Raw genomic sequence first — 12,630 nt, 5'->3', positions numbered from 1 at the left:
AATAGAGTAAGGCGATCAGCTCCCCACTTAGTTGCAGAGAGAACCCGGATGATATTTAGTTTTTGTTGACATGATGTTCTTAGTCTTTTGATATGCTCAAGGAAAGTGAGTTTATGGTCTAAAGTGATTCCTAAGAACCGTATGCTGGGATGAACTGCTATTGGTTGGCGATTCAGTTGTAGCTCTGGATTGGGGTGGGGTTTGCGTTGGCGGCAAAAATGGATGCAAAATGTTTTTTGCAGACAAAGTTGAAATCCATTAGTCTGAGCCAATCTTAGTTATTGCCCCTTGCAACTGTTTCTCAAGATTATTCATGTTTTTCGCATGACACCAAATACTAAGGTCGTCTACAAACAGGACTTTATCAATAGTGTTTGGAAGTTGTCCGGTAATGGTGTTTATTGCAATTATAAAAAGTGAAGCACTTGAGTACAGAGCCTTGAGGAACTCCTTCTTGTGAAAATACTTGGGACAGTGAGGTTTTAAATCGAACCTGAAATGTATGCTTGGATAGGAAATTCTGTATGAAAATCGGGAGGTGACCCTGAAGTCCGTGGCGATGTAATTCACGGAGTATTCCATACTTCCACGTGGAATCATAGGCCTTACTGATATCAAAGCAGACTAATACATGGTGTTCCGATCTGAGGAATGCATTCCGAATGTAATTCTCTAATCTTACTAGTATATCTAGTGTAGATCTGTTTTGTCGAACACCGAATTGTGTAGAATGTAGCAGATTGAAATTTTCAAGGTACCAGATCAGTCGGCGGTTCAACATCTTTTCGAGAATTTTGCAAATGCAACTGGTCAAGGCGATAGATCTATAATAAGTGGGATTTGTATGGTCTTTACCTGGTTTAGGGAAGGCAAGGACCGTAGCATGATGCCATTGATTAGGGAATTTATATTCCAGGAAGAGTCTATTGAATAGATGAAGTGACTGTAATGATTCGGTACTTAGTTTCTGTATCATGGAATAATGAATATTATCTGGTCCTACAGCACTGCATCTAGATGTTGACAAGGCTCTATGTAGTTCGTGTATGGTAAAAGGTAAGTTGTATTGTTCATCTCCTTTTGAAGAGAAGTTTAACTTTTGTTTTTCTAAACTTGTTTTCAATCTTTTGAAGGTCAGTGTATAACTTTCTGTGGCTGATGTTTTGGCAAAGGTTTCACCTAGTATTGGCAATTTCAGCAGGATCATTTACATTCTGCCCTCTCCATTCCATGATGGGTAGTGGTGTCGTTTGATATTTGCCACTCATTTTGCTGATTGCTTTCCAAATTTTGTGTGTATGAGTTGCTTGATTGATAGTCGAAGTGAAGCGGATCCAAGCAGCCTTTTTATTGCAGCGTCTAACACATCTCACTCTTGCTCTAGCGGGTTTATATTGAATGAGATTGGTTGTGGTTGGACTCCGGCGAAAAGAATTCCAAGCTTTGCTTTGCTCTTTTTTAGCCACAAGGCATTCATCACTCCACCAGATTTTTGGATGAATGGGTAATTTTGAAGAGGATTTCGGTACGGTTTGTTCTGCTGCATGTAATATCGTTTTTGTGACATAGTCAACCGCTTCATCAGTTGTGGAATTTTGGATTATTTCGGGATCAAAATTAGTTAATTTTTTATAGGACTGCCAATCTGCTTTATTAGTATTAGTATTAGTAATGGCCGCATGGTGCAAGAAAGCCTATGGCTTATGCTGCACCAGCCAAAAAAAAAAAAAAAAAAAATCCAAACAAAACAATGATAAAAACAAAAAAATAAAATAAAATAAATTTATCAGTGAGCCAATGTGGAATTTTAGTAGGATGATGAGAGGGCTTATTAAGTAATTCAATTATTATGGGGAAATGATCGCTATGTAGTGGATCGGTGTTTATCGTCCACTTAAGAGTAGGATACAAGGTTGCTGAACAGATAGACAAGTCTATTGCAGTACTTGTTCCTGAAGAAATGTGAACGTATGTAGGTGAACCGTCATTTAGAAGAAGGAGGTTGTTATTGTCTAGACACTGTTCATTAGTTTTCCTCTTTGATCAACATTGTTGTTGTTACCCCATAGAGTGTGATGACCATTTAAGTCACCCAGAATGAGGAAAGGTGTTGGAAGTTGAGCTATAAGATTGTTTAGATCATTTTGTTGGAAAGTACAGCTTGGTGGGATGTATAAGGAGCAGATTGTCATATGGAAGTCAGCAGCTAAACGGACTGCTATTTGCCTCGAGGGGAGAGTTCAGTAAGACCTGTTTGGTAGGAATATGTGGGTTTCTTAAAACAGCTACACCACCATGTGCAATATTCTGATTGGTTCTGTCTTTTCTAATAATGTTATAACTAGACAGTTTTGGTGTATTTTGGGGTTTTAAATATGTCTCTTGAAGGCAGAGACATATTGGTGAGTATTTACAGGTAAGATCGTATAGGTCATCGATATTGGCACGGAATCCACGACAATTCCACTGTATTATTCTGTTCATTATTTATCTCGTTAGACTTTCCAAGCGTTTTCGTGTTACTGAGGTTTTTCACTCTTGTTTTTATCTTTTTTTGGGAAGGAAGACCTTTCTGTGTCCATGTCTTCAACAATAATTTGAAGGACATGGTCATCTGCTGATTTTTCTTTAGTGTCCATTTCTTGTTGGTGACTAGAAGTTAGGATATGTTTTTCTTTGAGTCCTTGATCCGGCGTGTGGAGGTTTTCAATTGTTGTTGTTATTTGGTTTTTAGGAGCATTAGCAACTAAGGCCATATTGCTCCGGGGATATGCAGTGGTTATTCCCTGACCTTTCCGCATCCTCCGTATTTGGTAGTCACAGACTCGAACCCCGGTCTAATCAGGAGGTTTTCGAGTGGTATGGAAATTGGTGTATTGACTGCTTGGGTTTGAGTTGCACTGTACAAAGATTTTACGTAATTCGAGAAAGACTCTTTTGGGGGTACTGTTAGTTCAGTTTGCGATGTGGTTGAATGGAATTTTTTGGTGGCTCGGGCATATGTAGGTCTGTTTGCAAGAGTTGGTGGTGGGATGATTCTCTTTGCTTCTTGGTAAGAAACACTATGGTTAGTTTTATATTTCTGAATAAATTTCTTACTTTTCCAGTGCTCACATGTCCTAGCATAAGCGGGATGATCTTTTTTGCAGTTTGGACATTCTGGTTGAGAAGAATTACAGTTTTCGCAATCGTGTTCTACAGAACCACACCACGCAAGTAGGGGTTCCCTACTAAGCTGTCTGGGAATGTCCGTACTTCTGACATCGGAAACACTGTAGTGGGTTTGGAACATATGGTCTAACATTGCAAACCAGATATCCGGCCTTAATGGATGATGGATAATTTGGTGTATTAAAGTTCAAGACAAGATTACGGGTAGGGATCAGACTGCCATCTTTTCTGGTGGAGAGTCTCTTCACATGAATAACTTCTTGTTCTTTCAGTTGTTCTAGCATTTCTTCTTCAGATACATCTTAGTAAGTCCCAGTCTGAGATCACTCCTTTAGAGGTGTTCAGTGATCTGTGGGGCATTACAATTACTGGGAGGCCTGCAAAGAAATTAATTTTCAGAAGTCGCTCAGAATGTTTGGCATTAGATGTCTCAATGAGAATATCTCCTGACCTGAGTCTTTTTACGGATTTCGGAGATCCAACTCTACTTTCCAATTCCTTTTGAACTCTAAATGGAGAAAGTTTGCCGACTGCATTGCACCAGTTGAATGGATGATCAAATAAGTTGGAATTGGATAGGTCTCTGGCTCAGTTTTTTGGTGCTTTGCAGTTCCTGCTGTGGTATTATCTTTCTTTTTTGATATCTGGGTTGCCCTAGCAGTCCAGATAAGTCTGACTTACTCGTGATATGCTCTTTTTGGCCCCGGGAGATTGTCTTTCTCCCAGGTTACCAGCCCCGCCACGTAAAGGGAAGAGCGGTGCCACCTAGTGACCCAAGTGAAGAAGAGGGTTAGTATTAACTAAAAATAAAATAGGGATTAAAGAAAGGTGGCTTTCTTTTCTAGGTTGTAGTATTTGAATATATCTATTTAATTATAATATTCAGGAGTTATCAGGCTTGCAAAACTCAGGAGAAACGTATTTACAGTTAAGCGTACTAGATAATCACTCTGGAAAGGCGCTGTGGTCACTAATATCGCTTGGCACTTGGGGCCTTAGAATGGTGTAACAAGTGCATTCAAATCAGATGGTGATTACTTTAAATAAAAATAAAACCATTTTTGAGCCCCTTCACTTTGTGTTCCTTTTATTGCACTAGTCCAGGAACTTTATTGCTACACCTCATATACAGTAGAGTTCTGATTTTCGGTGTTCCACTTCTCGGTGCTCTGCTAATATGCAGTTTTCAATTATATCCATGTTCATTACATTCGGCTTGTTCTGCTTTTTCGGCACAATGCGCTCAGCAGCTGAGTCTGAGAAGGGTGTCAGCGGGGGTAGACTGGCCGTAAGACGTACGGGGAAACCCCGGTGGGCCAGAGGCCAGTGTGATTTTGACCATAAACAATATGGATATAAACACTAGTATGAGGCTACTACAAGTTTTCCCCAGTAAGAATTTTTGACCAAATCCGCCTCTGGGTGTCGGGCACTATTTTATTGTTGGTGATTCAGTCTGTGATAGTGTAAACATGTTATTAGGATATGATAGTGTAAACATGTTATTAGGCTTTTATATGCATTTGCAAGTGAAAAAAAGGCTATGTTCCACTTTTCGGCAATTTTCGCTTTACAGCAGTGGGTCTGGAACCTCTTCCACCATATGAGTAGGCCTTACTATATAATAAAAGAAATAAATAATTTTTTCTCACACATTTTCCAGGACTTAACTTTTTTCTAATATTTTTTAAAAATTCTGATTTGATTTTTGTTAATAATTTTCCTCTAATGTTGAGGAATAAAGTTAAAATAGCAACAAATTAATATTAAAATGAACATATGTATAAAGTTATAATTTTTACTATATAATAAAGACTTTTGTGCTTTATTAAAACAAACTTTTCATAGTTTCATGAAAAAACTTATTCCACAAAGCCTACTCTTATTAGGAAGCTCACTGTTAAAGAGGTTAAAAGATCCCATGAGAGAGTATGTTATAGCACTAGAGAATTTGTGAAGGTTGTTGTTGTTGTTTGGTTTTTTAGGAGCATTAGCAACTAAGGCCATATTGCTCCGGGGATATGCAGTGGACATTCCCTGACCTTTCTGCATCCTCCATATTTGGTGGTTCATGGGCTGGAACCCCGGTCTAATCAAGAAGCATGTGCTATGCACTGCTGCTCCTGCCCACCTGGCTACGGAGGCACCAAAGGTTGTTGTACCCCAATATTTCTGGGAGGGGACTACTGAATTTTTCCACAGGACGACAATCATCAAACATTCAAAATACAACACTATTAATGGAGTTAACCGGGGAAGAGGGGTCACACTCATTTCATTTTCATGGCTGTGATTCTTGGAAGGGATAAACAGATTCACCTAGCATGTTCTCAGCCCACTTCTGGTCTCTGTACATGTGTGGAAGCTAAGTCCTGTGATCTTTTAGCAATAGGTACTGAGCCAAAATCCTGTTGTGTTTTAAGGATGCACACCATTATAGTAATTTCACAGCTGACAATGGAAGTGATTACCTCTGAAGACTTCAGTGCATTTTTTAAGTTTAATTTAATTAGTATAATGGATTTTTCTTTATTGTTCTTTTTTATTTTATATTTTAATATACTATAATGTTATTTTTTGGGTTGGTGTATATTACTGCAGTTATAAGCAAGATGGCAATAACCATCAAAAAATCCATCTAGTTGGTGGCACAACATTACACTTAAATTATTACTTCCTTCTTCTGGGAGAAGTGCAGAACTGAGGCTGTTTGTTTGGTTTTTTTTTTTTTTTTTTTTTTAAGGAGCATTAGCAACTAAGGCCATATTGCTCCAGGGATATGCGGTGGTCATTCCCTGACCTTTCCGCATCCTCTGTATTTAGTGGTCACAGGCTCGAACCCCGGTCTAATCAAGAAGCGTGTGCTACGCACTGCTGCTCCTGCCCACCTGGCTACGGAAGCGCCAGCACTGAGGCAACTCAATATCAGTGCTCAATAACGAAAGTTCAATACCACTGTGAAAAGACAACTTGATCTCTCTCTTGAAAATCCCAAACACAAAAAATATTAAAACTGAAAGTACTTACAATGAGTAGGTTGAAGGATGAGAAGAAGACAGAAGACGTCTGTTAACATTAGACTTGAATTTCCACAGATTATTGGAAACTACATGTTAAGGAAGGTTTTTCCAGAGAACAGAAGTAGAGGGAATAAATAAAGAGGAGAAAGCTGGTTCTGTGAATTAGTTTGGAGTTTGATAGTGAACGGATGTCGACTGGTTGCAGCATGTGTTCAGGCTGGCTTTGGAAGAGAGTGCGGGAGTCTAAGAGATTGAGAGAGGTTTTGGAGGCTTCGCCCTAAATGCGGAGGAAAACATTCCATGGTAGGGCAGATTTGAGATTTGAACAGAGTGAGAAACTGTTTAGAAGAAAACCAACACTAAGAGTGAAAAAAGAAAAATAATCCCTAATAGAAATATGTGGTGGTGTCTAGAAATCTGAGTCATCAAACATAAGCATAGGAGCAGTAGACTCTTTTTTTGACAGGACTGAATTTAAGAAAAAGTTTAAGAAGCTTTCTTTGCCCCGTTAGAATTACCTGGAGATCGGCACTTAAGGAAATGGTGTACATTGAGAAGTTGATGCTATTTGTGCAAGGCAAAGGTTTCCCAAATTGGAAGGTGGAACATAGCATGTCACTGTCGGAAAAACTATGGATAGAATTTCCAATCAGTGGAAGAAAGTCACCAACATATAACAGGAAAAGAGTGGGAGAAAGAACTGAACCTTGGAGAAATCAAGCACTTTTGTAAATTTTATATTTTAATATACAGTAATACCCCGAAGTTACGCGATAGGTGGGTCCGACGAAAATCGCGTAAGTCGAATTCGCGTAAGTCGGGGTTCAACTTTGCATATAAATACATATAAATTTTGCTTAATTGGGACCAAGGACTAACAAAAACACTAGTTTAGAAGAAAAATATTAATAAAATTGCAGTTCTTTATACATATTAATACAAAATATGTATTAAAAAAACAAATGACTTACATAAAAAAGTTATTTCGATGTCGATGGCTTCATAAAATCTAACAAATTCGTCTGACGACACAGCGCGTTCTTTTCTTCACGCAGAATTTCTTCGTAGCAAGCTAATAATTTTTTTATTCCTTGCTTTGTAGCTATAACGCGTTCTTCGTTGGAGTCTGTTTTCTAAAATTTTTAAGCCCTTTACAATTGAGCCCTTTTCAATTTTCAACCTGTCAAGTTTGCAATTGTCATGTGCTTTTCGCCGTTGCTTCATTTAGGCCTGTAGCACGTGCAATATCACATGGTCTTTCATTTCGCTCAAAGCGTTTCACAATTTCATATTTTTTCTCTATCGACAGAGGTGGACTGGCCATAAGCCTTACCGGGGAAACCCCGGTGGGCCAGTGTGATTTTGGCCATAAACCATAGTATGACGCCACTATAAATTTTCCCGGGTAAGAATTTTTGACCCAGTCCGCCTCTGTTTATCGATAATTGCTTTTCTTTTTCTCTCTGAATCTGCAGTGTCTTCACCAGGACGCTTCCTTTTCACACCTTTTAATTAAGTATTTTACTCATTTTTAGGGAATAAAGCACAATTACAAAACGAGGAGGCACGCTTGATACGCATAAACAAAGCTTCGCGCATGTAGCAACTGAATAAACAACACCATAAAGGCAGAGATACACTATTAACACCTCACATTTCTAGGGGTTACTACCATAAAACAATAAAAATCCAGTTGCGTTTCTGCTAGTGAAATCTGTTATAAACTGGTAGTAAACTCGATCTAATTGCATTTGCGATTATACCGATAGCTGGAATTGTGTTGCTTTTTACGTTATTATGGTGAAATGTGTTTCCCCTTCACTGATATAAAAAACATAAAAGCAGCAAAGTTGAATTTTGTTCATCTTTCGCTCTCATTCTCCGCCGTCGCACCGTATATCGATAACATATGAAAAACGACCTTGAAGATAGTGGGCGGCAGCGTTGCCAAACGAAAAAAATCAAGAACCGCGTAACTCCGAGTTCGCGTAAGTCGGGGTAGCGTAAGTCGGGGTATTACTGTACTATATACTGTCATCCTTTGGAATGGTGTATATAACTGCAGTTATTGTAAGCAAGATGGCAATAACCATCAAACAACTATCTTGTTAGTGGGACAACATTACACTTAAATTATACTATGCTAAGGAGAAGTATAATATAAAGAAGTCCCACTAGTGTATAACTTAAACAGGAATGAAGTTTAACAGAAATTTCTGCAGATTATAAAGCATAAAACAAAATTATGAGAGCAGACTGAAATGTAATGCCTCTTAGTTCATAATCTCAGTACCAGATGGTGCAGCAAGTTCTATGTTCTCCATGTAGCTAATAGTGTCTAGTTAGCATGTGCACAGTAACATTTTGGCGTGGTTGTTCATTAAAATGAACCATACAAAAAATAGGTGCCTCCGTAGCCAGGTGGGCAGGAGCAGCAGTGTGTAGCACATGCTTCTTGATTAGACCGAGGTTTGAGCCCGTGACCACCAAATACGGAGAATGCGGAAAAGGTCTGGGAATGACCACTGCATATCCCCAGAGCAATATTGCCTTAGTTGCTAATGCTCCTAAAAAAAAAAAAAAACAAATAACAACAATAACAATAACATACAAAAATATTCTAAGTCAATGCATCTTTGAGAATGCAGTTCAAACAATGTGCATGGGATAACACCCACAATTTTTTTTTAAAAAAAAAAGAGACCAGAGACTACAATCAATTCAGTCTAGTATAAACATTGGATAAGCTCAAAAAAAAAAAAAAAAATCACGTGTATCCTGTACGCACAAAATATGTTTTATGTGAACATCTTTGACGACATCTACTAAATTTCAAACAGCTAGAACCGAAATCATGAAGGATGTAATTTATGCTCACACCCACTACTTACTCTACCAAATAAATGTTAGTGATAAATAAAATACACACGCCCCGCTGCTTACTCTACTGAATTGTTTGGAAGAGGTTAGGCCAATAGCCTAATTATAGAGAATGAATAGTATGATTGCAACAATATAAGTATTTGTATTGCTACAATCATACTATCATGTTGAATCATGTTACTCTGTCAATGCTTTGTCACAAATTACACGTGCAGCACTAATGAGATCTGCAAGAAACAACATGGATAATATGCTATCGAAACTGACTTGGCTCAGAATCTCAACGAGAACAAGCGCAAGATGGTAATGCTGCAGATTCCATTTCGCAATAGGAAACAGAGATACTGTCAAATATGAAATATGTCAAGATCTACAACAACAATGAAGAGCTCATACTATATCGTAAATTGTATGAATCGGACTTGGACGTTCACAATAAAAAGGTTGAAATATGTAAGACAAAAGAGACCAGAGACTACAATCAATTCAGTCTAGTATAAACATTGGATAAGCTCAAAAAATCACGTGTACACTGACGAAGCATGCGGTCATGATCTACATAGCCTTGTAAAGCGACTGCGAGAAGAAGATCCCTTTTGAAACTTTTACAATCATCCAAACAGCAAGATGAATGAGGATCTAAAGCTCACCATGCTCAACCCACTCAGCGCAACTGCAAAGAAACGTGAAAACTTGATGACCAATGAGGACTTCTGCAATTTTTTTTAAAATGAGAATGGCCAATGACAAACAAAAGAATCTACTCATACATGTTGTTGGTTTGTTGTTTAATGGCACAAGGGCTGCTAAAGCCATACTATGTCTACTCATACATGTAATTTGGAGTCTGTTATCTGCAGATTGTAATTATCGGAAACTACATGTTAAGGAAGGTTTTTCCAGAGAACAGAAGTAGAAGGAATAAATAAAGAGGAGAAAGCTGGTTCTGTGAGTTAGTTTGGAGTTGAATAGTGAATGGATGTCGACTGGTTGTAGCATGTTATCTACCAATCGCGAACCAATTCAAATATTCTTGACTGGTCCAGCTGGTTGCAGAAAAATGTTTACGATTTGCCTCTTGATGGAAATATACATCCACTTCAGTAATACAGATGGGTACTGTGAAGCCTACATTACATGCACTTCAACTGGTAAGGCTGAAGTGCATGTAATGTGATGTGATCTTGGATGTGCTCAGAGCTGGTTTATGCCAGTTCTGAGCACATTCAAGATCACTGCCCTCAAAGTATCCATTTCTCTGGTCACCAAAAGGTTTCTGCCACAGGTGGCAATGGTTAGCCTAAAGCCACCTAAGTGGTATGCCCAGAATCATAAACGTTTTTCTGCAACCAGCTGGTTTATGCCAGGTATGACTACATCCAAGATCACCTCCCATGATCCTTTGCTTTAAATGCTTTACTTTACTTTAAATTTTGCAAGCTATCCATTTTTCCAGTTACTGTTGCAGGTGGCAATGGTTAGCCCAAAGTGGTATGCCTCGAATCATAAACGTTTTTTTCGCAGCAGCTCTGACCTCATCCAAGATCACCTCCCATGATCCTTTGCGCGATCTCCTCTCCTGACTCAGCACCTCCGTAGCCAGGTGGGCAGCAGCAACAGTGCGTAGCACACATTTCTTGATTAGACTGGGGTTCGAGCCCGTGACCCACCAAATACGGAGGATGCGGAAAGGTCAGGGAATGACCACCGCATTACCCGAAGCAATATGACCTTAGTCGCTAATGCTCCTAAAAACCAAATAACAACAACTCTCCTGACTCCATTTTTCTTTGTTATGAAATGGAAATTAAGTCAAATGGCATCGTTTCCGCATCACAAAAACATGACAAATTGATTTTACTACTGTCCGAAATTTAGTAGGTGCCACCAAACACACAAAAAAAAACTACTTGCCTACTTCAGGTTGGGTGTGTGTGTGTGTTGTTGTTTGTTATTTGGTTTTTAGGAGCATTAGCAACTAAGGCCATATTGCTCCGGGATATGCGGTGGTCATTCCCTGACCTTTCCGTATCCTCCGTATTTGGTGATGATGGGCTCAAACCCTGGTCTAATCAAGAAGCGTGTGCTAAGCACTGCTGCTGCTCCTCACCTGGCTACGGAGGCGCCTAGGGTGTGTGTGTTTAAGCATCAAAGCAACTATGGCTATGGAGTGTCAACATATTGTGTCCATAACTGCATCTATTCAGTCAGTTTGCTGTCTTGTTGCATTGTATAAGGCAATGGTTAAGGCCATATCTTGAGTACTGCATACAGGTCTGGAGGCATCATTTTAGGAAGCATGGAGATCTACTGGAACAGGTCTTGCATCATGTGCCTCTACTAATGTTAACTACAGCAAGAGCCATCTATGATCTTCGTAGTTAATTAATTACTCTTCGTAGGTGCACAGAAGGGAACAAAAGGGTGGTCTTAGCAAGACAGGCTTTAATTTTTCAAACTGCAGCACCTGGAGACTAGGCACCTGCAAGGTGAACTGAGTGAGGTGTTTAAGGCTTTGAATGGATTGAGCAAGCTCAATGCTAAGGGCATTCTTCTTGCTCAGCCTACATACAAGGGGACATAAATTGAGGATAGATGGTTGCAGGATAGACATGCAGAGATTTGCTTTCAGCCAGCCTTCAGGTGGTTAATTGTTGAAACAAACTTCCATCTGGTTTGTTTGTTTGTTTGTTATTTGGTTTTTAGGAGCATTAGCAACGAAGGCCATATTGCTCCAGGGATATGCGGAGCAATACCTGACCTTTCCGCATCCTCTGTATTTGGTGGTCACAGGCTTGAACCCCGGTTTAATCAAGAAGTGTGTGCTACGCACTGCTGCTCCTGCCCACCTGGCTACAGAGGCGCCTTCCATCTGGTGTTCTGATTGTGGGCAATTTGAATAAATTCAAGGAAGAATTAGACAAATTATTGGAGGGGATGGACAGGCAATGTGGGAGGTTTTTTTTTTTGCTGATGTTTTATAAGCTTGCTTTCTTGCATCATATGCCACCACTACTAATAATAATAATAATTTGCATTTTCTTTTTTTTGGCCAGTGCAGCAAAAGCCTGTGGTTTCCTTGCACTATATGACTAATACTAAAATTGTAAGACAGTTATTAGCATGATGTACTAGTAAGAAATGAATTGGGTGTGCTTGCTGATGAAGAAATCCCCCATCAACAGATGATCCAGCCTTCCCCTAGAAAATATAAATCCATTCCTCTTCCCTGCCACTAAAGGTAGGTCTGGATTTGACAACGATTGGTAATATGAGGTTGTCCCTCAACACAATTTTATTTCTAAAAGATATAAAAATTTGAACAAGTAAAATTTTAATTATTTACATTATCAGTAATTGTCAATATAAAATTACTGAAGACTAATACCCACCCATTTTGAATTCCAGCTCTGAAATCTTTTGATGACTTAACACCAATCATAATCATGGCAAAGAGGAAGAAAAAGAGAGTAAGGGCAAAACAAATGCGGTAAACTGCAAGGTATCCAACAGCAAGTTTACAAACATCTTCGTCGCCATGACAGAAGGGAACCTA

General features: G+C 39.0%; 1 protein-coding gene across 2 annotated transcripts in view; it reads right to left on the bottom strand.

The window, feature by feature from the left end:
- The window catches only part of Serinc (serine incorporator TMS1), a 144,163-nt gene that overhangs the window by 98,242 nt on the left and 33,291 nt on the right, over positions 1-12,630 (bottom strand). For both annotated transcript variants that reach the window (XM_090388955.1, XM_090388954.1), the window contains exon 3: positions 12,467-12,627. In XM_090388955.1, coding sequence (XP_090245081.1) covers positions 12,467-12,627 — 161 coding nt within the window. The remainder of the gene's footprint in view (positions 1-12,466; positions 12,628-12,630) is intronic.

This window comes from Mastigoproctus giganteus, chromosome 14 (genome assembly GCF_048544385.1).
Source record: "Mastigoproctus giganteus isolate SK-2022 chromosome 14, ASM4854438v1, whole genome shotgun sequence".
NCBI lineage: Eukaryota > Metazoa > Arthropoda > Arachnida > Uropygi > Thelyphonidae > Mastigoproctus > Mastigoproctus giganteus.
This window is presented reverse-complemented; position numbering and strand designations above follow the sequence as displayed.